A 25,292-nucleotide genomic window follows, 5' to 3' on the forward strand; every position below is an offset into this window, starting at 1 on the left:
TCCCTGCCAGGCGGAGAGCCTGACTTGGACCTTAGTCCCAGGACCCTGAGATCATGACCTGAGCTGAAGGCAGAGCCTGACTGAGCCACCCAGGCTCTCCTTTGTCACTTCTTTCTATGCGAGTTCTCACTTTCATATTTTGCTTCAGATGCACCTCCCCACTCTAAAATTTTTCCCATGTTTTCATCTAGTGCTTTTATGGATTTAAAAAATGTTTCTCTCTTTAACCTAGCTGGAATCAATTTTTGTATGTAGAGGGACGTGAAGCACTACCTCTCCCCCTGTAGCCCTGACCAATGAGTAAACAGTTTTCTTGATACAATTTTTGTTTACAATTTAGAAGGTAAGTCTGAAAGGCACGATCAGCTCCACATGAACCATACAGACTGAAAGTAATTATTACTTTTGAATCAGAATATATGCTGTACAGACAAACAAAGCTCTGGTATCATCGGTGCTATCATTCTAGACACAGTTATAAGGGAGTTTACAAGCACATTATTAGGAACTCTCACAAAGTGGCACTTTTAGTTAACAATTTTGTGTTAATATGTTTTGTACATGATTCTCTTAATGTGATAACTGGGCAAAAATGTACATATTTTATAAACAGGTGGAAATAGTAAAAAGAAAAAAAATAAGGGGGAAAGAGGTTGAATGACATGGAAGCTACCACTCTCAGCTGGCCAGTCCAACAACCATTGGCAATCCCTTCTCCTTTGCTTGCCTACATGACAAAAGAAAAAGTTTACATACTTGATTTCCCAGCCTCCTCAATCAGGGTGCCCATATGGCCCAGTTCTAGCCAATGCATATAAGCACATGTCTTAGATATGTCTGGCCCCACTCCTTCCCCCTTTTCCACAAACCTGACGTCAGAGCTGCAAAAGACATCCTGTGTCTAGGAGATAACTAGCTACCCTGCTAAGTAGAGTGGAAACAGAAAAATCCTGAGTCTTTGATGACATTGGAAACCCCTACACCAGTCCTGGCCTGCCTGGAGACTTTTTATCATGCAAGATAATTAAATATTGTAATTCCCAAGTCATTGTTAGACAGGTTTCCTGAAGCTGAAAGTATTTTTAATTGGTACAAGTGATGTGAACCCTATATTCTGGAAACAGTGAAACAAAACATTTTAATATTTCTTACTAATGCACTCATGAAATTATCATAGAATAATTTCTAGGGATTACTTTTTTATAAAGACTCAAAAAGAAACAATTTAAAATGATAGAATTTATTTTAATATATTGATATATATGTAAGCACATATACTATTTTAAAAATAAGCATGTAAACTATAATTGTTATAAAACATAAAACAGCCTTAATTTAATATGATCAGAGTAGTAATATTATCAGAGTATCAGCATGTATAGACATCAGTCTAATATTGTTGATTTGCTTTTTAAAGTTAGGATACATAAAAGATTTAGTGCATTGTATTTTATCTTATTTCAGTTTTCATATTATAGTCATTAGGTATAAATACCCTTAGGAATGTGCCATCTTACAACTTACATTCAAATAACTAAAATCTCTTAACAGTTATTAAAGTACCATTAAGTCACCTAAAATGAGTAATCTAAAAAAATACTAGCCTAAATTAAAACCCTGAGGAATTAAAATCTTTTTACACAATAGTTTTGGTTAAGTGCAATTCCATGTCTGACTACTTTAAGGTCATACTTGGTAAGGCATAGTAAAAATAAAATCTACATGAGTTACAATCTAAATCTATATTTCATTTCTTGCTACAAAGTTGTTTTGTTTCCCCCAAAAAAGTAGTTTTTGCATGTCATTCTGGACCTCTTCACCACCTGCTGGCTCATCTGTTTTATATACATACAATAGTTAAGATTTGGGCACTAAGCTGAGCTGCCATTATGTGGTGGTTCAGACAAAATGCACCTAAAGAATTACATGTTAGAGAGTTCATGTCCATGCTCCACCATGGCCTGTACAAACTGCTTGAAGACTCGATCCATGTAAGTGGACTGACGTGGCCAGATTCCCTCCAGAAAACCAATATGGCCTCCATAAGAAGTAAGGACCAATGCAACATTAGGGTTTTGCTTGGCAGTTTCAATTGGAATAGCTTGGAGTAAAAAAAGATGAGAGAGGAAAGGGTAAAGAAAAATACGTAATTATTACCAGTTTCCATTACGGCAAATACATACTTTTAGCATTTCCCATCATTACAAACTGAAACACGATGACTTAAATAAATATTTGTAATGACTATGGCTAATAGAATAGGTCTAATTTGTATCAACCATTTATATTCTTATAACAGGTCACGGATACAGCTAGGTACTGAACCATTATTTTTAGAAGAATCAATCCAAGTGTTTACTCAAAACATAAAAGTATGAAAAGGCCCAGTCTTGTTTTGAAACAATAAAGTAATTCAAGGTATGGTGAATCCTTACATTATGCTGTAAGATCCTCACTTAGGTATTACATCAGGAAAACAACAACTCATCACCTTCATGAGAACTATAAATTCATTATGGATGACTTTGGTTTATTTTATATGAAGTTAGGATTCCTGAGGGGCCAGTTGTTGGCCATCTTAAGGATTCAAAGTTATACAACGATTTTTAAAAAATATTTATTTATTTATTTATTTATTTATTTATTTATTTATTTATTTAATTTATTTATTGGGGGGGGGAGAGAGAGAGAGAGAGAATGAACAGAGGGGAGGGTTAGAAGAAGCAGGCTTCCTGATGAGCAGGGAGCCTGATGTGGAGCTCAAAGCTAGGACCCTGAGATCATGACCTGAGCTGAAGGTAGACACTTAACCAACTGAGCCACTCAAACACCCCTATACAATAATTTATATAGTAAAAACATATATAGATAGCAAAAAAGAGTGCAATGAAATACTTTATTTTGTTTTTTTTTTGTTTTTTTTTTTTTAATTTATGATAGTCATAGAGAGAGAGAGAGAGAGGCAGAGACACAGGCAGAGGGAGAAGCAGGCTCCATGCACCGGGAGCCCGACGTGGGATTCGATCCCGGGTCTCCAGGATCGCGCCCTGGGCCAAAGGCAGGCGCCAAACCGCTGCGCCACCCAGGGATCCCTTTTTTTTTTTTTTTTTTTTTGAAATACTTCATTTTGAAAATATAGTTGCTATATTTAAATAATTCACTAGTAATGACAATCTTCATATATGCTACAAAAATCTATCCCTTTTTTTTAAAGACTTTATTTACTTATTCACAAGACACACACACACACACACACTCACACACACAGAGGCAGAGACACAGACAGAGGGAGAAGCAGGTTCCACGCAGGGAGCCTGATGTGGGACTCGATCCTGGGACTCCAGTATCACTCGATCCTGGGACTCCAGTATCACGCCCTGGGCCGAAGGCAGGCGCCAAACAAGCTGAGCCACCCAGGCATCCCTACAAAATCTGTCCTGAGTCATAACTTCACTCAAAAGAATGTGAATTGAAGTTGTTTTATTTTTATTTTTTCTCCCATGCTTAGAGTTCACAGTGAAAATGTTTTGATTTAAGATCTATAATGAATCACAACCTGGCATGAGAACTGTTTTAATTTCAGATACTGCTAAAGCTTATCTCCTTAATTAAGTTAAGGTGGTTGTTGCAGTATTTTAGACCTTCAGGTCCTGGGCAGAGTCTTAAGGGTAAATGAGCTAATTAAAGGTAAGATCTCCGTACCCCACACCCTTCTAATGAAGGAAAGGAAGCTGACACAGCTCCTCTCACAGTTTTCTAGGAGAACGAAAACCCTTATAAGATGGAGCTGCTGCCGTGCGCAAATTGCTGGTTCTGACGATGTACTCAGTTTGACCCCTCACAATGCTCCCTGAAGAATAAACTTCAAGATCCTAAATCAAGGCTCAGCAACCCAAGCCCTTGCCCAAATGGGTCCTGCACTCACATCCTTAGCCAACGCCACCTAAAGAAGAGTATCTCCTATCTTGGGATAAGGCATGTGAGCTCAAGGGGAGGAGCGGGTGAAATGACATATTATTTTTGCTATTATTTTGCTAATTTTTCACCTTCCTTTAAAGGTTTTGACTTAGAATGCTTCATTTGCCTCTGATTGAATTATTATGAGTCCCAATTTCACACTCTGGATACACTCAGGAATTTCTAACACTGATACTTACAGTCCTATCAGAAGAACAAAGACTGTGCCACGTTGGAGTCACGTGAAAGATGCTGGTTGCCTGTGCTCTCAGAATGCAGACAATTGCCTACTATTTCAATGTGGCAAGACTATCTTAAGGACTTGGGAAAGAACAGGGAATAATGAGTTTAAATTTCAACCAAGGGGGCAGGTTAAAATGCTGAGAAATTTTGGTTGGTAAAAAAAGGGCCTGTGAAATATTAAAAAAAGGAGAAACACTACACTTTCTTAATCCAATGAAAATAGACTAAATAACCACCACATAATTCAATGAATACTAAATTTCAGTTTCAGTTCTTGATTTGTGGTGAAAGGCCAAAAAGTTCCAGCTATCTAAAGTCACTTGTGATTATCATAAATCACACAATAAAATGATAGGTGATTTTTATTTTTATATACTTTGGGGGATTTTCTGAACTATTGATAATGCATATATGTTGTGTTTGTAGTCATTTTTTTTTAAATGAAGTACTTGGGGAAAATGTTTTTAAAGTATTTGGGGGGAATAAGAAGAAACTTTATAAAAGCTTTGTGGGGGTACTGGGTGGCTCCATTGGTGGGGGATGAGTGTCTGCCTTCAGCTCAGGTTGTGATCTCAGGGTCCTGGGATCAGCCCTGCTGTCATGTCAAGTGCTCCCTGCTCAGCGGGGAGTCTGCTTCTCCCTCTCTCTTTCCCTCTGCTGCTCCCCACTGCTCGTGTTCTCTCTCAAATAAATAAATAAAATCTTTTTTTTTTAAAAAAAAGCTTTTTGAAATTTCATTAGATAAAGAATTAGAGGTCAAGTCTGCTGATCCTTATGATGACTTCTTATCATCTTATGTTGCTTTGATGTATGAACACACGTGTATATATCTTTGCCACCAAATTCCGTATTTCTTAAATTACGAGAGGAAGGAAGTTAATTTGGGCATAGTTTCCTTTTTTACAGTATCCAGGGAAAAGCAGACTGTTTCCCTTCAAATGTGACCAAATGTGCTTACACTCATTGAGACAGTCAAGGACATCATGTTTATAAAGTCTCAAGTTTTCTTTCAGGTTAAAAGAGGAGAAAAGTTCCAAAGCCTTCTGCTTAAGAATCTGAGAAGACGGGACCCCTGGGTGGCGCAGCGGTTTAGCGCCTGCCTTTGGCCCAGGGCGCGATCCTGGAGACCCGGGATTGAATCCCACGTCGGGCTCCCGGTGCATGGAGCCTGCTTCTCCCTCTGCCTGTGTCTCTGCCTCTCTCTCTCTCTGTGTGTGTGTGACTATCATAAATAAATTTAAAAAAATTAAAAAAAAAGAATCTGAGAAGAAAAGGCAAATGATAACAGTGAACTTATGAGGCAAAGATATTGCAACATAATTTGTCCAAAGAACAGATAAGAAGGAAAGGTTATAAAAAATGAGAACAAGTGAAATATTCAAAGTCATAATTCACTCAAAACCTCTTAAAATGAACCAGATAAGGGTCTGTGAAAGCATTTAAAATGATCTCAGACATTTAGATACTAAATTATCAGTATCTAGCTATTTTTTTTTATAAATTTTTTAATTTTTATTTATTTATGATAGTCACAGAGAGAGAGAGAGAGGCAGAGACACAGGCGGAGGGAGAAGCAGGCTCCATGCACTGGGAGCCTGATGTGGGATTCGATCCCGGGTCCCCAGGATCGCGCCCTGGGCCAAAGGCAGGCACCAAACCGCTGCGCCACCCAGGGATCCCTAGCTATTTTTTTCTATTGCAGTGGAAAACATTTTATATGACATTTTACTTCTCAGTATTGTATATTCTTAAAAAGAACGGTATTTTAAAATGGCTACTTCATATCAAGATGTATAGAAATACGTTAATTTTACCATGACTTGGTGAGAAAACATCATCCACAGAATTCAGACACAACACTGGGATTCCTACTGACTTCAGCCTACGATTGGGGCTGGCATCAGTATAATAATCATCAATTGTTTGGTACCCAAACATGACTGAAGTGAATCGCTTATCAAACTCTCTGATGGATTTAGCCTGAAAAATAAAAACAGATTATCTCCATCCTTGGAATCGAAAGAAGAAATCAAAATTTTACATAAATTTTCTCTCCTACCTTCATAACATGATCCATGTCTATTTGTTTTACAAACATGTGCCGATGCCTGCAGCAAAAGAATTTCAAAGGTAAAAAATTAAGATAAAAAAAAAAACAAAGGTCATTGCTATCTCAATCATACCTAAAGTACATCATAATAAATAACTGGGGATCCCTGGGTGGCGCAGCGGTTTGGCGCCTGCCTTTGGCCCGGGGCGCGATCCTGGAGACCCAGGATCGAATCCCACATCAGGCTCCCGGTGCATGGAGCCTGCTTCTCCCTCCGCCTGTGTCTCTGCCTCTCTCTCTCTCTCTGTGACTATCATAAATAAATAAAAAAAAATTAAAAAAAAAATAACTGAACAGTCTAACACAGGGCACAAAGTTGGCACTCAATAAATATTTACTTAATCAGATTAGCAGAAGTACATTTATATTTTTCCTCAAGACAATTTTTAAAAGTACTTTTTTTTTTAGAGAGAGAAAGAGGGGGCTGGGGGGGAAAAGGAAGAGGGAGAGAGAGACTCTTAAGCAGGTTCCACACCAAGCAAGGAGGTTAACACGGGACTCGATCTCACATCCTTGAGATCATGACCTGAGCTGAAATCAAGAGTTGGATACTTAACCAACTGAGCCACCCAAGTGCCCCCAAAGTACTTTCTTAAAAAATTGAAGGCCACTGATCTATATTTATTTTTATTTTTTAAAAGATTTTATTTATTTATTCACGAGAGACAGAGAGAGAGAGAGAGAGAGGCAGAGACACAGGCAGAGGGAGAAGCAGGCTCCACACAAAGAGCCCGATGTGGGACTCAATCCTGGGACTCCAGGATCATACCCTGAGCCAAAGGCAAATGCTCAACCACTTAGCCACCCAGGCATCCCTGAACTAATTTTATAATAATACACATAAATATTGCTTCATAACAAGTTGTACCTACACACTGCTACTATTAAATCAATTTGACTAAAAAGGCCTTACGTATTGCCAGAAGCTTTCAATTGAATAAACCACCTGAAGACATTATTTTTAAAATGCTATGTTGAAAATTAAATTTTATATTTTATATACTTATTTTTCAAATGGTGGTCACTTTTCTTTCTTTTTTTCTTTTTAAATATTTTATTTCTTTATTTTTAAGTAAGCCCTACACCCAATGTGGGGCTTGAACTCATGAGTCAGGAGTCACATGCTCCACCAGGTGGCTCAACGACTCAGAGCCAGCCAGGTGCCCCTTAATGGTGGTCATTTTTCTTTCTTTTTTTTTTTTTAAAGATTTATTTATTCACAAGAGACACACACAGAGTGGGGGCGGGGGGGGGGGGTAGAGGCAGAGACACAGGCAGAGGGAGAAGCAGGCTCCATGCAGGAACCCCGGGTCTCCAGGATCAGGCCTGGGCTGAAGGCGGCGCTAAACTGCTGAACCACCCGGGCTGCTCAGTGGTCATTTTTCTTATACAATCAATATGTTAATTCCCAAATCATTCTCTTCAATTTTCTTGCTACTGTCCCCCTTTTCACTGACAATGAGTAATTAGTGATCTAACTTTTTTTTTCTAACTTTTTAATATTTTAAGCAATATTTTATAATCAACATCTCTAACTTAATAAGGCTAAGTTTAATGTAATATCTAATATCAACTTTTGGGATATCTATGGTTTTCAATAAGTCCTGTACAAATTCACTGGACTTTTTATTTAGCATTTATATTACATTGATTAATTCACCTAAAAACAGATGGTAAAAGTCATCAAAATAGAAACAGAAACATCTCTCCTTTGGTACCATACCAATTTAAATGGTAGAAGATATACAAACAATTCCAGAAAAACCAGAAAAACTAATGCAAACACAGTAGTCTGGTAATGTTAAGAAGTGGGGGGGGGGGGGGCGCTGAGAATATCCAAGTGAAATGCATTTCCCTAAGCTTCTAAAACATATGCTTGCTTGTAGGGCACCTGGGTGGCTCAGTGGTTGAGCATCTGCCTTCGGCTCAGGTCATGATCCCTGGGTCCTGGGATTGAGGCCTGCATCGGGCTCCCCACAGGGAGCCTGCTTCTCCCTCTGCCTGTGTCTCTGCCTCTCTGTGTCTCTCATGAATAAATAAAATCTTTAAACAAACATATACTTGTAAGCATATGCTTAAAAAACTATATTATTCAGCACTAAAAACACTTAGTACATTGCTTATTACCTAGGAAAGAATTAGATATTAATAGATTAACAACAGGTAGAAAATCTGGGGAAATAGCCCATAATGTTATTCAACACAGTCAATGTTAACGTTTTTAAGTCTTTTGGAATAATTTAGAACAGTGATCTTCAAAGCAGGGGCACATACCCTAGGGGTTGTAAAACAGTCCACTGAGATACAGAAAGAAAACATTACAACCTTTATGTAAATTTTTAGCATTTACTTAAAACCTTTTTAGTTTTGTATATAACAATGAATATTTGGGTACCATAGTAAAGGTATATAATGTAAACATAAGTATACAGATCTTAGCAGTGTTATATAACTTTTTTCTGTTCAGGCATGTACCCCAAAAAGTTTAGAGACATCAGATTTTATTTTATTTTTTTAAATTTTTATTTATTTATGATAGGAACACAGTGAGAGAGAGAGGCAGAGACATAGGCAGAGGGAGAAGCAGGCTCCATGCACCGGGAGCCCGACGTGGGATTCGATCCCGGATCTCCAGGATCGCGCCCTGGGCCAAAGGCAGGCGTCAAACCGCTGTGCCACCCAGGGATCCCGAGATATCAGATTTTAAAGATGACTTACTTATTTACTGAAGACTGGAGGCAAGTTGTCAAGTAATAGTTAAAAAGCAGCCAGTTGAGTGGTTTCTCCAACGACTCAGAACAAGCAAAAGTATTCCAACCAACTGAAAAAGTTGCAGCTGCCTTTAAAGGAGTTTTCGGCCCAATTTTGCCCAGGTAATTCAAAAGCAGCATTCTAAAATGGGGAGAAACAGGAAACTTTGTGAGGAATTTGTTACCTCTCATGATATCTTATTTTTAACTATGGACTTTACCTTAACTATGGAGAAGAAAAAACATAAACCAGTGTTTAAGACCTTTATCTTTGGAAAAGTATGCAAGTACTTCATTTTTTCCTTAGGTTCACATACTTATTTATCTTGTAGTTGGCTGTAATGTGAATAGCCAAGGCATACCGTTATTATGTGTATGTGTATCCTTGTATGAAGGAAAATATAAGAAAAATCCTGTGTAAGAGTAGGGTGGGTTTTTTCTTTCCTTTCTCCCTTCCTCCTTCTTTCTCTCCTTCCTTCCCTTGCTTTCCTTCCTTCTCTTTCTTTCATTTTTAAAAATAATATTGGATGTTTATTAAAAATATGCAAATCCTTGGGCCCCAGCTTCTAAGTGAATGTTTAATTTTAGTATGTGAGGGGTGTTTCAGGCCAATTTTCCTATAATGGGCAATAGAGTAAATATTTGGGGCTTTGCTGGCCATATAATAACTGTCACAACTACCTAACTACATGATTGTAGTGCAAAAGCAACTATAGATAATACATAAATGAACAGACATTGCTGTCTTCCAACAAAACATTATATATGGATGAGATTTAAATTTCATGTAATTTTCACATGACACAAACTGGTATTTTTCTGATTTTTTTCCAGCCATTTAATTAAAAAAATTTTTTTTACAGACTTTATTTATTTAGGGGGAGAGAGAGATACACACTCACACAGCATGTCCATGTGCATGCGTGCACAAACTGTGGGGAGGGCAAAGGGAGAGCGAATCTTAAGCAGGCTCCATTCCCAGTGCAGAGCTGACATGGGGCTCCATCTCACAAACCTGAAATCATGACCTGAGCCAAAATCAGGTGTTGGATGCTTAAGTGATTGAACCACCCAGGTGCCCCTTCTTCAACCATTTAAGAATATAATAACCATTCTTAGCTCTTGGACAAAACAGATTGCCAGATTTGGCCTGTGTGCCTTGGCATAGATGAGAGAGTGTAAGGAGTGGTTTTCAGACATGGCTGCATATTGTAATCTACCTGGAGAGCTTTCAAAATTATCACAGATCTCTGGGTTTAACACTGGAGATTGTGAGTGATGGGTCTGGTTGCCTCTGAGCTCTTGCTTCCTAAATGTAGTCTCTAAAGGGCTCCCAAACTTAAGAGTTAGACTTTTTGAGTTGTGGCAGAGCTCTTGGCCCCCGAAGTCACTTGTTTTCTCTTCCTATTCTTTCCTGTTTAAGCTAATACAAATGTCAGAAATCCAAGTTTAACATTACCAACTAAGAGAAAGGATGATAGCCTAAATTCTGTTTTTTATTATATATTTTTTAAAGATTTATTTATTCATGAGAGACACACACACAGAGAGAGAGAGGGGCAGAGACACAGGCAGAGGGAGAAGCAGGCTCCTCGCAGGGAGCCCATTGTGGGACTTGATCCCGGATCCTGGGGTCACTACCTGAGCCGAAGGCAGACACCCAACTGCTGAGCCACCCAGGCATCCCTATTTTCTCTTTTTTATTACTCCAATTGTGGAGGTTCTGAAATAGAATGGATAAAAATTCTGTATTATTCTCTTTCCCAGCCCAAGTGGCTTGCAGAGGGAATGGGATGAGGCTTCAGATCAAAAGTAGAGATTTTGTTTTTGCAAATAACTCTTAATAATGACTGTATTCCTGGTATACAGTACTGTGGTTCACTACGTCATTTACAGAATGTTTACTTTCCTGCAAACAGTTCATTCCAGGGTCCTAGTTTTGGTGGTACTAATTCTTTGGCTGGAAGTCACAGTGTGCTGGGAAGTTGGTATAATGGGCAAACTGGAAGGGTTGGAAGGGAAGCTCTCAGGAGTAGAAAGAAACAGTAGTATCCAAGGCAAAGTCAGCGGAGCAGGGTGGGAAATACTTAACTATTATGCAGGAGAAAAATAATATCAAGATGTCACTCCAAAAAAGGTTGTTTTACTTTGATAATAAAAGGACTCCATTTTTTTCACCAAATGAAAAGAAACAGAGACAGAAAAGGAATCCATGAATTAACAGACTTAAGATGCGGACACTTGGGTGGATGAGTGGTTGGGGATCTGCCTTTGGCTCGGAGCATGATCCTGGAGTCCCAGGATTGGGTCCCGCATCAGGTTTCCTGCATGGAGCCTGCTTCTCCCTCTGCCTGTGTCTCTGCCTCTCTCTCTCTCTCTGTGTCTCAAATGAATGAATGAATGAATGAATAAATAAATATCTTTAAAAAAAAAGAGAGAGAGAGAGACTTAAGAGGCATACTAATCCCAATGTATGGATATTCTCTGGTTCCTGACTCAAACACACTGTAAAACCAACTGTGGTACCTGGGTGGCTCAGTGGTTGAGCTGTGGGACCTAAGGAATTTAACAAAAATCCCCTACCCCTGGACAAGCAGAGCAGAACTAACTCCATTTTGTGCTGCACCTGCCATCTCATGTATAACCCCCACATGACCTGCTTATTGCTTAAGGCACTCCCCCACCCTAGTCAAGCGGCTGAGCACACCCTTACTGGAAACTGGACCATATAGGAATGCGGAACCCCTAACCGCCAAAGAATGTAAACCCCGCCTTTTGCCCACTAAACCTGCACACCAATTCTGACCAGAGTGATAGGCTAGTTCAAACGGTCACTATGGGGCAAATGGTAATTCAATTGGCCACCTGCATGAGGACCGACATGACTATGCAACTTTCTGTGTGTGTTACAATCTCATTGGCCACTGGCCTCTATAAAACCACTACGCCTCTTAACCTCGGGGTCCAAATCTCTGCTCTGCTGTGTTGGGTATACTTGGATCCAAGCTCGAGCTTGCAAATAAACCCTCGTGCGCTTGCATGGTGTCGGCTCCTTGGTGGTTTCTCGGATTCGCAATCTTGAGCACAACAGAGCATCTGCCTTCGGCTCAGAACGTGATCCTAGGGTCCCAGGATCGAGTCCCGCATCTGGCTTCCCACAGGGAGCCTGCTTCTCCCTCTTTGTCTGTCTCTCTCTCTGTGTCTCTGATGAATAAATAAATAAAATCTTTAAAAAATAATAAAATAAAACCAATTGGGGAAACGTGACACTGACAAAATAGTTCTTAGGAATTATTGTTAGTTTTGTTTGGGTATGATAATGGTATTTTGTGTGTGTGTGTTTTAAAGAGAGTCTACCTTTTAGAGATACCTACTGAAATATTTATAGTGATATCTGATATGTATTTAAGATAATCAGAATTAGGGAGGCATGGAGGGTGATACTGATTAACAAGACTACTGGTGAGTTGATAATTATAGAAGCTGCATGAAGAGTTGATTAATATTGAAGCCAGATGATTAGCATATATGGGGGATCATTATACTCTTTTATATATACTTAGAATTTCTATACTTCTATATATACTTCTTAGAATTTCTATATTTTTTTAAGATTGATTATTTATTTATTTATTTATTTATTGAGACACACACACACACACACACACAGGCAGAGACACAGGCAGAGGGAGAAGCAGGCTCAACGCAAGGAGCCTGACGTGGGACTCGATTCTGGGTCTCCAGGATCACGCCCTAGGCTGCAGGCGGCGCCAAACCGCTGCGCCACCGGGGCTGCCCTCTATACATTCTTTAAAGCTTGTTTACCAGCTCATTGGGAGCTGAAACCTGACTGGGTCTAGCATGGTGTGGATTCCTTGGCTAGACTCAGTTCTGGCTTTCATCCCCTACTTGGTCGCAGGCATCACAGGCTTGGGGATTACCCCAGTCTACAGGGGCACTGGACATTAGGATCTTCGACACTATGCTTTTGTCTGTTGCATTTCCAAATGAAAAAAAATGTGTCAAGCTGTAAAACACATCCCCAAGTGGTAAGCCCACTTGGGAACGTGTCACAGTGCTAGGCAACTAGAAAGGGTGCTTCCTTCAAACAATTTACAAGACATTAATATTCAACCAGCTGCAAAGGCTAATGGTCAAGTTTTGCCTTCAGGCACTGAGGATTCAAAGTGACATGAATAGGCATTTCCCGGGAGCTTCTGAATAGAGAATCTGGGCCTGTTTATGTAAGGTCTGGCCTTTAAAAAGTCAAGAATTTATATGATTAAGGGGAAAACTTCAGCCGGCTTCCTGTCCTCCACAGCTCACATTATGGGGCATAGGAAAGAGAAGTACATCGAGCACAATTTGGAGGTTCTGACTGGGTTTTCTGCTCTGATTCAGATTTCTTCCTTTAGTAGGTCAAGCCAGACCTTCCATGCTAATGTAAGAAATGTATTCTTTTCTTCTTAGTTTTATGTTTATCAGAATCTAAAAAGCTGTGGTTAACAACTATTTTTCAGAATCTATCATTTGTAAAGCCTGTTCATTTTCAAGTAAATATGCTTCTGAGATGTTCTGAAAATTGAAAGATAAATCAATTATAAAATTAAGAAAAAATATTTTCTATCTCATGTGTTTGCTGATTTATAAATGTAGTTTTGGACAAGCGTTCAGGGAATCTAAGCATGGTAAAATTCCAGATAATTAAAATTTTGGATTTTATTAAGTTCATAATCATTGGAACAAAAAAACATAAATAATTATTAGTAGAAATGAGTAAACATGGTAAAATATTCCAACTAATCCCCAGTGTAACTGCAAGAAGCACAAAGTATAATAATATTCATATGCTTAAAATAGCAGCTAGAGTAGGGGTTAACAATAAAACTTCAGTTTCTAAGAGACCATTCCAGGGTAGGTCCATCTGCCCAGCAACAAAACAAAACAAACAAAACCACCACCACCTGGAGAAAAAAATTTTGAAGGCCTCTTCAGCTGGAGAGAGCAAGAAGTAATTATTTCTATGATCGGAATGATGAAAGTCAGCCTACAAGGTCAGCTTCCTGTGTGGTGCCAGAGGACGCACTTACAGGGACAGCTGGGAGTCAGTACTTCAGGGAATCGGAAGGTCAACATGGCAGCTGCTGAATGATGGGAATCAATGTCATATGGTTTCAACAAGCCTCCAGGCTCACAAAATCCTGAGTCTCCCAAGGAAATACTTTATCCTTTTCACCACAGAGACCAACTGCCAAGCAAAAATACTACAATTTGCCTGGATTAATTCCTTCATTCATTCAACCACACGTGGTAAAATAAGATAAAAATAATCAAACATTTATTTTTAAATGTCTCTGTGGCTTATAGTCTCCTGAAAGAAGCAGTCAAGTAAGAGCACTTCTCCCTCATTTTAGGAAGGAAAAACCTTACCCTCCCATCGAAACCCCTGCTGCCAGGAAAGGAGCGGAAGGGTACAGACTGTGCACGTGGTGAATAACGGTCTCCAAGTCTTCGGTGTTAGCACAACAGTATGTCCTCGGTGTCTGTAAGCAGAGACAGGCAAAGCATAAAATTTGAAGTTCTAGAGGTTAATGATTTGTATAATACAGAAATGTAAAAAGAGCAAGAAGACAAATATGAGAAAAAAAACCTTTGAACAATTTATCATCCTCCTATCTTGCAGTATATGCCATTTAAAGTCAACACTAGGTGCACCTGGGTGGCTTAGTCGGTCAAGTGTCCACCTTTGGCTCAGGTCACGATCCCAGACTCCTGGACTGAGTCCCACATTGGGCTCCCTGCTCAGCAGAGAGTCTGCTTCTCCCTCTCCCTCTGCCTGCCATTCCCCCTGCTTATGTGATCTCTCTTTCTCTCTCAAATAAATAAATAAAATCTTTTAAAAAAATTACTATCTGAGTTGGCAATAACCAAAGACTTTGGTCATGCAAGGAAGGCTTGATAGAAATAGGGCAAGACCAACACAAATACCTTAAATTAAATAGAATACACAGTACCACATTCAAATGTGTCTCCAACTTAACAAGAACAGAGTCAATTTAGAAAGAAAAAGCAAAGAATTACACTTTAAAAAAAATTATGCCTGACAAAGCCAAAGTACTTCTTTTTTTAAATTTTTTTTTAATTTTTATTTATTTATGATAGTCACAGAGAGAGAGAGAGAGAGAGAGGCAGAGACATAGGCAGAGGGAGAAGCAGGCTCCATGCACCGGGAGCCTGATGTGGGATTCGATCCCGGGTCTCCAGGATCGCGCCCTGGGCCAAAGGCAAGCGCCAAACCACTGCGCCACCCAGGGATCCCCCAAAGTACTTCTTTATTTTAAAAAACAAGCAAGCTAGAAAACAAAAGAGAGTTTACAATAAGGCCACAAAAAATTTAAATTGTGGTTTGGTTTCTAACTGGGGAACTGTTTTCTTTATCCTGAGTGCTGTCTACCAATGAGGTTGTGTGGTTTCCTGGTTTTCTGGTGTTTTGCCTTCACTCTAGATAAGGCAATTTCTAGCTGGATTTATTAATGACATATGTTCCTTTACAATAATATCTCCATACACCCCCAGCTGTGCTATACTGCAACAGACACTTAGAATGTTAAAATATGTAAAGCTGATTATGCCTCAATACATAATGCATTAAAACAAATGGTTTTCATGTGAACTCCAGCAATAAGGGCTCTATTTCTATCAGGAACGCTTCACAAATGCTTTGTTTGAGCTGTGGGAGGAGAGGGCAATCCTCTCTGTAGAATAAATGTAAGAGTGTGTACATGGATATGTGTGAGTGTGTGCATGTGAGATAAAATAACCAGAAACTGACTGACATGGAGAGGAAGCTGGTGAACGCTGCTATAATAAAAACAGTTACCTGTACCATTCCTGACTTTACTATTCCAATAAATGATGATCACAATAGTAAGGTTCTGTTCACCCACCATTCAGTTGCTAAGGAGAAGCCTAAGACAACTACAATTTTTAATGATCCCTCCAATGAAACTCAAGCCTAAAGCATTCCCTACTGCCTACTCTCATCTCTTTGAGGTCTGCAAATAGGAAACTTTCTAAAGACAAATGTTAACCTGACAAGGTTTACAGCGGATAACAGTTATTAAATAATTAATTCTGTGTCTACAAAACCCTAAGGAAAATCCCACTATTATATCTATTTTATATAGGAAACTGAATTTAGGGAACCCTGGGTGGCGCAGTGATTTAGCGCCTGCCTTTGGCCCAGGGCACAATCCTGGAGACCCGGGATCGAATCCCACGTCGGGCTCCTGGTGCATGGAGCCTACTTCTCCCTCTGCCTATGTCTCTGCCTCTCTCTCTCTCTGTGTGTGTGTGACTATCATAAATAAATAAAAATTTTTAAAAAATTAAAAAAAAAAAGGAAACTGAGTTTAGGGAAGTTAAAAGATTCCCGGCACACCTTACCAGCTAATATGAGACTAAGCTGAGATACTTTGTTTTATTTTATTTAAAGATTTTATTTATTTATTCATGACAGAGAGAGAGAGAGAGAGGCAGAGAGAGAAGCAGGCTCCATGCAGGGAGCCTGACGTGGGACTCGATTCCGGGTCTCCAGGATCATGCCCTGGGCTGAAGGCAGGCACTAAACCACTGAGCCACCGGGGCTGCCCTATTTATTTTATTTTTTAAAGATTTTTATTTATTTATTCCTGAGAGACACAGTGAGAAAGCGAAAGAGGCAGAGACACAGGCCAAGGGAGAAGCAGGCTCCCCACAAGGAGCCTGATATGGGACTCAATCTGGGATCCCAGGATCACACCCTGGGCCAAAGGCAGATACTCAATGGCTGAGCCACCCAGGTGTCCCAAAGCTGAGATACTTTAAAACATACATTGTGATTAAATGCATTTGAGGGGTTCAAATTCAATGTAAAATCTAAATGGATTAATATCTACTATCATGCTCTTTCATAGTGACTGAACAATTTGTCACAAGAATTCAGGTGAAGAAATCCTTACTTGGTATTTTTATTACACGAGAGTCTCTTCACACTGCATAGCTTTAAAATTTCTCAATTATTTGTGACAGTCACCACCATGTACTCTTGTCATGCAGGCTTGAAGTGAATGCATGCTCATACATGAGTTCACACGAATATATACACAGAGGTCAAGGTATGAAAAAAATGGTCTGCGGAAAATTATTACAATGAGAAAATAGTGCCAGAAAGGACCTGGTTCCTTATTTACACACATGGATATTGAGGCTCAGCAAGGTTGAGTAATTTGCCAAAGGTCACAAAGTAACAGAGCCTGGATCACATGTTTGTAATAAGTTAACTACGTCTTGTAAAGCACCTGGATACCATGAGGGTTTTAAATAAATCAGCATCTGGGGCAGCCCTGGTGGCACAGTGGTTTAGTGCTGCCTTCAGCCCAGGACGTGGTCCTGGAGGCCCAGGATCTAGTCCCATGTCAGGCTCCCTGCATGGAGCCTGCTTCTCCCTCTGCCTGTGTCTCTGCCTCTCTCTCTCTCTCTCTCTCTCTCTCTGTCTCCTTGAATAAATAAATAAATAAAACTTAAAAAATAAATCAGCATCTGGTATCATCAGATATAGGAATTGATTTTTCTGTAAATGTTTTTCTCTAGATGGATTACATTAAGATCAAAACTGATTAATACTGGCATGGATCAAAGTTGCCAGAACTCTGAAAACTCAGCAAATCTAGAGCCTTTCCGACATGATCTGCTTCCTGCCCACTCCCTTGGTTTCTGTGGTGGTGTTATCCCATTCTCCTCTTGCTGCTGGCTTTCCATTTCCTGCCTGGTTCCTGTCATTCTTCTCACAACCGCAATGTAAGTACTCATTCCCAAAAGTCTTGTCTTAGGCCTGCATCTGCTCCTCTGGTCAATACTTGATTCTTGAAGGATTTACCCACCTTCATGGCTTCATCAAACCACCTCTAGCAATGACGAAACCAACTCTGTACCCTCTCACCTCATCTTGAGCTCTAGATCCAAATTTCCAAGTTCTAGCAGGCAGCCTCACTATTGTGTTGTCAGTACTTCAAGTTTAAAATGCCCCAAAGTAAACTCTTCTCTTTATATAGTGCTATAATGCTTCTCCTAACTTCCCATTTTTTAAAATAAACAACACCTATATTTTCCTAGTTGAAATGATAGGTGAGGGACCCCTGGGTGGCTCCGCAGTTGAGCGTCTGCCTTCAGCTCAGGGCGTGGTCCCAGGATGGATCCCACATTGGGCTCCCTGCAGTGAGCCTGCTTCTTCCTCCGCCTGTGTCTCTGAGTCTCTCTCTGTGTCTCTCATGAACAAATAAATAAATCTTTAAAAAAACCAACAACTGTAGGTGAGAGCAACCCTCTCAGGTCCCCTCCCTCCTCAGGAGCTTTGTACTATCACTTTGCTATGGCTCAATAAACCCTGCTTTGCTGCCTACCACTCTGTCTGGTCTTCGAAGCGGTATGACCAAGAACTGAGGGCACGAATGGAGAGAAAAATCCTGTAACGCTGATCTAAGGACACAGTGAGAAGACTGCTATCTGTGAACCAGGTAGCTGACCTTACCAGGTCCTTTGCGTCTCCAGATATGTTTGCCAATCCACTTGGGATTTTCTACAAGAAGTCTGCTGCAATCTTGCAAGCGACCACCCTGGCTGAATAGACAGGCCCATCAGGCCACACACCTCAAAGTACCCATAGGCCCTAATTGACCAATGGGCTACCTACAACCAGGCAGAGTTACAAAAAGGGAGCATTCCATACGTCCCCATACCTCATCTTACCCCTTTACTATTTTTTTTAAAGATTTTATTTATTCATGAGAGACACAGAGAGAGGCAGAGACACAGGCAGAGGGAGAAGCAGGGTCACCATGGGGAGCCTGAAGCGGGACTTGATCCCAGGACCCTGGGATCACGACCTGAGCCAAAGGCAGATGCTCAACCACTGAGCCACCCAGGGGTCCCTCATCTTACCCCTTTAAATACAGCCCCCACTCACTGCCTCCTGGCAGGCAGCCTCTCCTCTGCTGTTGCCTTGCAGTGTCTTCAATAAACCTCTCTCTCCTAAAAAAAAACAAAAAAAACCCCCCCAAAAAACCGTGCATGACATTGCCTTCTCCCTCTCCCTTAATTTCATAGCCAATAAATTGCCAAGTCCTGTAGCTTCTTCTTCCTCAGTGTCTTGTGGGAAACACCAGAAACCCCTTCTTTTCACTCTAGTAAAGGCCTGGTAGGTTAGATTCTCCTGAGACAGGATGGGAGTACCAATAGTTCATTTGGAGGTGATACCAGGAAGCACCAGTAGGGGAATGGAGAAGTGAGCTAGGGAGGGTCAATAAAGAACATGCGACCAAGCAGTTTGTGGCTATGGGCAACAGGGGTCCAATCCTCTTGAGGCACTTTGGGACACTATGTGAATTTGGCTCAAACTGATCCCAAATGAGTGGCAAGACTGCTGGGTTCCACTAGTTCCCTTCAGCCACTGGTTGAAAGCTGCTGATGTTAAGCTCTGGGACTCCTGGTTGGTCCTGAGCACTGGTCCAGGTGGCTCCAGTGGCTAGAGAGGCCCCTGGGCAAAGGGATGTGAGTGCTTGCAGGTGGAAGCCATCAGGGAGGCATGCGTGGGAATTTTAAATGCCACAAGAATAAGGCTGTGACAAGAGTATGGCACCAACTGTCTTCGTTATCAGGCCTTTTTGCCTCTCACTTGGACAGATGCAATAACCACTTGACTGGTTAACTCCCAGCCTTTGCTTATAACCACTTATAATTCTATCTCCCTCTCACTGCCAGATTAATCTTCCTAAAGAACATTTCTAGCCCTAATCATGACAATATTTTTGCTTAAAATTCTTTTGAGCTTATTCACTGCTGACTGAATTAAGGACAGATACTTCTGCCAAGTGTTCAAGGCCCTCCACAACATGTCAAGCAACCTTTCCAGGCCTATATTTTACTATTTCTCCATGGGTAGAGTCTGGTCAATGAGACACGTCTATAGTTTTGTGTGCTGGCTTCATAATATCTTTGAAATCTATGTAAACTTCATCTGCCAAGTATCCTTCACTGTCAACTCTGCCTGCTGAAATCATGCCTTCCATAAACATCGGGTAAAAGGCCAAGGCTTGGCCCCCGACCTCTATAACCTCACAGCCTTTCCCAATTCTACCCTTTATTTTCCCAGCCAGTCTGCTCCTGGCCCACATTATTACCTACTTGTCCTATAACTATCTTACCTCTATCTCTGACAGTCAATACACAGGACTGAAAAATGAGAAGACTTGATTAATAACTTCTGCTGGTGCAAAACTATATGGTTATAACATATGACATCTTGCTACTTGATGGTTCCAACAGGAAATATCATATGCTTGCTTTCTTCCCAGGGCTTGACTCTCACCAAAGAATGGATTCATGCAGGATACACAGCAAAGATACTAATTGCTAGGCCTGACAGAAATTTTTTTCAGGTCTAAAAATATAACTAGTGGCTTTTTAGACAAAACATTGGTTAATTCTCAGTTGCTAGGGCTACTAATGCAACCAGCAACTAATCCTATTGCAGTAATTCCTGTCTTTTTCCAAGCTTCCAGAACAAAGGTAGAGTAATCCATATCTAATGAGAAAAGGGATTACGGGAGACCTCGCAGGATTCAGCTGGGGAGTGGTGGTGGTGGTGGTAAAAACTCTTTTTTTACAGTGAGATGAGGATGGGAACAGTATTCTGGAAAAATGAAGAAAATCTAAAGGATAGATAACCTTCCAGCAGATGTTTGGGCATAAATATTTTACAAGTTAGAATAATTTGAAAATAATTACAAACCAAGATATTGTTCAAGTTGTTCAACTGCAGCTATGATCCGGGAGAAACAATAGTAGTTTGTTTAATGGCTTTTAGAGGTTCGTTTAAAAAAAAATTACTGAAGACAAGAATGAAGCAAAAATAATTCTTTTTTTTTTTTTTTTAATTCTTAATTATTCACACATAATAGATAGGAAAGGAATAAAGCATGTATTTTATTTTATTTTATTTTTTTTTATTATTTTTTTTTTTTAAGCATGTATTTTATATTCATCTATGGGCTACATACAATCTATCCTTCTTAATCGACTTCAAAAAAATAGACAAACTGAGTTCTCCCTAACCTGAAAGAGAATTTTCCTGTCCTGGTTTAAAGGTCATTTGTTTTAAAATGCAAATTTAATTTAAAAAGTGTTTTGTTTTGTTTTGTTTTTAGCCTAGAAACAAATTAAAATTCACCCTGTTAATCAGGTAGCCTGACTCTCTCTAGCTATTCTGGGAAGAGATGAATTTGCTAATCTGAAGTAAAAGCCATAACCCAGGACCCTTCTCTCAGTACTACAGTGGCCTTACATCCAGTTCTGAAATGGGCCAGCTAGGATTTTAGTTTTCCATCCAGTAAAATGACAACTGAAAAAGACACTTATATGCCTTTTTAAAAAATCATTTCAATTTTGGTTGGCTGATGAATTTACAAGTATAGGTAGTATGCTATGACAGGGGCAAGTCTTACACTAACACCTCAAGGGTGTCTGGCTCAATGACCAGAGTTTGATAGTAACTTTTGTTACAAGTAAAATAATAATTTCATTTTTATTTTATTGTAATGTCTGATAATCATTAGGAACTTAGAATATTTCATTTTACAGCCTTCCTCTTTCAAGTATTTAAAGGTCTGTAACTGATGCCCCTCAAAGGAACTCTGTGACTCTTGGGTGCACCTAGGCTCCCAGAAGAAATCATCCTTTCATGAGTACTAATCATGCTTCGGAACTGATCTCTGTAGCGTGTTTTTATTGTTGCTACTGTTTTGTTTTCATTCTGCCCACCCCTGGCCTAGTACTAGTGGCTAGATTTGCCTCTAGTCATTTGCCCACATTGATCTTATTTTTGGAAGATGAGTCTGTTAAACAGGAAGTCAGAGAAAACAACAGTATAATGAAACTGGCACTTTAATGAATAATCATTTTACATAGTTGTTGATAGACATGTAAAGTGACTAAGTGTCTAAATGTGCCAGGGACTTTGATCACTTTTTTTTTTTTCTTTAAAGAGTTTTATTTATTTATTCATGAGAGACACAGGGGGAGGGAGAAGCAGGCCCCATGCAGGGAGTCCAATGTGGGACTCGATCTCGGAACTCTGGGATCATATCCTGAGCCGAAGGCAGATGCTTAACCCCTGAGTCACCCAGAAGCGGTCCCTTTGATTGCTTCTTAAAATAACTAGCCACAAAACAAAGGGCCCCTGGAAATATCCTGGCCACCTCTGTGGGCAAGACGACCTATGTGCCACATTCCCATTCATTTCTACATGGCTACAAACAAATGCACTCAAGCATATGCAGTCATGCTGCACAATAAATGACTGCAGTTTCATAGTGGCTTAGAGCAGATCAGCCAGGTAGGCAGGAGTAATCCTTGGTCAGGTGCCTAAGAAGCAAGTCTCGTGCCCTGCCCTGGCTGGGTTTGGCGCCAGAGATGGCTTGCCAGGGTCAGGGTTCCAAGGGAGGCTATCACCTCACAGCAGTCTTCAGCCCTGCCTGTACTTTAGACTCACTGGGAAGTATTAAGACAAATCACAGACGCTTGGACTCCACCCCAGACCAAATGAATCAGGATCTCGGTGGGGGATGGGGTCCAGGGATCGGTGTTTCTTAAAGCTTCTCAGAGGCTAATAATGTGCAGCCAGGGCTAAGAACCAACTGCTTGGAGAGCAGAAGAATAAAGAAAAGGGTGAGAGCTGAGCCAAGGGAGGAGGAGGCTGCAGTGACAAGAATGACAAAACTATCTAGAGTGACTTGGGAAGAGGGAAATCTAGTGCTATGGGAATTCCTTGCAGTGCACAGGGAAGTGCTGCCAAACATTGCATACCTTATAGGAACACCTGCCCCATATTAAATTCAATAAATGGTAGCTAACTATTAAATTATTGTCATTATTATTCCTAGGAATTCTTTAATTAACATTCTTTTTAAAAAATTTTTTTTTAAGTTTTTATTTATTTATTCATAAGAGACACACACAGAGAGAGGCAGAGACATAGGCAGAGGGAGAGGCAGGCTCCTTGACGGGATCCCAGGACCCCAGGATCACGACCTGAGCCAAAGGCAGATACTCAACCGCTAAGCCACCCAGGCACCCCTAAAAAAGATTTTATTTATTCATTTGAGAGAGAGAGAAAGGAAGCACAAGCAGGGAGGAGTGGTAGAGGGAGAAGCAGACTCCCCGCTGAGCAGGGAGCCCAACGAGGGACTAGATCCCAGGACCCTGGGATCATTACCTGAGCTGAAGGCAGATGTTTAACCCACTGAACCACCCAGGTAGCCTAAACATTCTTTTTCCTTATTTGAAAATTGTTTATCGGGGATCCCTGGGTGGCGCAGTGATTTAGCGCCTGCCTTTGGCCCAGGGCACAATCCTGGAGACCCGGGATCGAATCCCACGTCGGGCTCCCAGTGCATGGAGCCTGCTTCTCCCTCTGCCTATGTCTCTGCCTCTCTCTCTCTCTCTCTGTGTGACTATCATAAATAAATAAAAATTAAAAAAAAAGAAAAAAAATTGTTTATCTATAGAGAATTGCACAATCTTTTGTGTACCTACCATTTATACCAGTTGGTATTACTGAACTGGACCTATCAATGTTAGGAAAAAGTTCTAAAGGATTCAACACATTCATACCCATGTTTGGCTGAGATCAGCCTTCCTGGGTTGTTCTGATCAAGTGGAGGAAGGAGGCAGGGTTTATTTCTGGAGCAATTAGGAAAGAGCAGATTTGGATGGGGCACAATGGTGCAGGGAAAGGTATGGTGTGTGGGAAAGGGGGTGCCTGAAAGTATGAATCTGACAACTGAATTGTGCCCTGACACTGCCCTATATGTTCCTCTTCCCTCAGACCATAAGGAAGGTCCTTAATCCCTTCTAAATGCCTATTTCAGAAAACGGAGCTTAGGAGGAGAGCCCTACACCCCTCCCATCACATTAACTTCCAAAGCTAAGGTGGAAAACCTCCGTAGGAAACAAGAGCAGATTTCTCTAGATCTGAGTCCTTCATGAACCACCCATTATCTAATGTTGAGGTAGGCACCCTCTTGTTGAAAACCCTTTTTATCTCTAACCCTGGATTTTTAGCCTGACTTGACTTAAAGCCAGTGCTGAAAGGTAAAGACATTCCAACAAACAGCCTGAGTTTCTGCCCCGAGACCACCAATCAGGTTTATGACCTCAGGCCTGTCACCTCCCTTTTCTAGAGGCATCTTCACCTAAAAAATGAGCTTTTCAGGATTAGAGGATCTCTGAAGCAAAGTGCCAGGCAAGGGTGAGATAAGTGCTCAGAACGTAAAATGTCAGAATGTAAAATAAGCACACTGCTTCTCTCACCAAGAGAATATTGCTATGACAAAAAAAAAAAAAAAAAAAAAAAATCCGCTCACTTCCACAGTGTGCTTGGAACTGAAGGTGACTTACATTCTGTTGCAGTCCCTTGTCTTGTCAGGGGCTGATATCAGATAACGTGAAAGAAGTGGAATTGATCCGTAAAGCCACATTTTGAGCAGTACCTGCTTTAAAGTATCTTCTAGCTTCTGCTTTCCCTTTTGGCTCTCCCTTACCTGCTGAACTAGCTCTAACTTGACTGGAAAGTGCCTGAAGGAGGCTTTTCTTTATCACAGCTTTATGAGACATGATTCCATGCCATACAATTCACCTATTTAAAGTGTACAGTTCATGGGTGTACTCAGTGGGTTAAGCATCTGCCTTTGGCTCAGGTCATGATCTCAGGATCCTGGGATGAAGCCCTGCATCACATCGGGCTCCCTGCTCTGCAGGGAGTCTGGTTCTCCCTCTCCTTGCTCGTGCTTTATCTCTGTCTCTCTCTCTCTCTCTCTCAAATAAATAAATAAAATCTTTAAAGAAATGGGTTTTAGGATATTCAGAGTTGTTCAACTACCACCACAATTTCAGAACATGTTTACCTCCCTAAAAAGAAACCCTTTACCATCAGCACTCACCCTCACTCTCCCATCCCTAGGCAACTACTAGTATACTTTCTGTCTCTATAGTTTTGCCCTTTCTTTTTTCAATATTTTATTTATTTATTCCTGAGAGACACAGAGTGATGCAGAGATATAGGCAGAGAGAAGCAGGCTCCTTGTGGGGACCAATACAGGACTCTATCCCAGGAACCCTGGGATCACGACCTGAGCCAA

At 40.5% G+C, this 25,292-nt stretch overlaps 1 protein-coding gene across 1 annotated transcript in view; it reads right to left on the reverse strand.

Moving 5' to 3' along the window:
* Nucleotides 1-1,219: 1,219 nt before the first annotated feature.
* The window catches only part of ABHD3 (abhydrolase domain containing 3, phospholipase), a 53,172-nt gene continuing 29,099 nt past the window's right edge, over nucleotides 1,220-25,292 (reverse strand). Inside the window, exons 7-11 of the mRNA XM_041749102.1 lie at nucleotides 14,491-14,603; nucleotides 9,029-9,202; nucleotides 6,260-6,308; nucleotides 6,015-6,180; nucleotides 1,220-2,101 (exon numbers count right to left, since the gene is read on the reverse strand). Of these exons, the coding sequence (XP_041605036.1) occupies nucleotides 1,923-2,101; nucleotides 6,015-6,180; nucleotides 6,260-6,308; nucleotides 9,029-9,202; nucleotides 14,491-14,603 (681 nt within the window). The 3' untranslated portion in view covers nucleotides 1,220-1,922. The remainder of the gene's footprint in view (nucleotides 2,102-6,014; nucleotides 6,181-6,259; nucleotides 6,309-9,028; nucleotides 9,203-14,490; nucleotides 14,604-25,292) is intronic.

This window comes from Vulpes lagopus, chromosome 1, assembly GCF_018345385.1.
Source record: "Vulpes lagopus strain Blue_001 chromosome 1, ASM1834538v1, whole genome shotgun sequence".
Classification (NCBI taxonomy): domain Eukaryota; kingdom Metazoa; phylum Chordata; class Mammalia; order Carnivora; family Canidae; genus Vulpes; species Vulpes lagopus.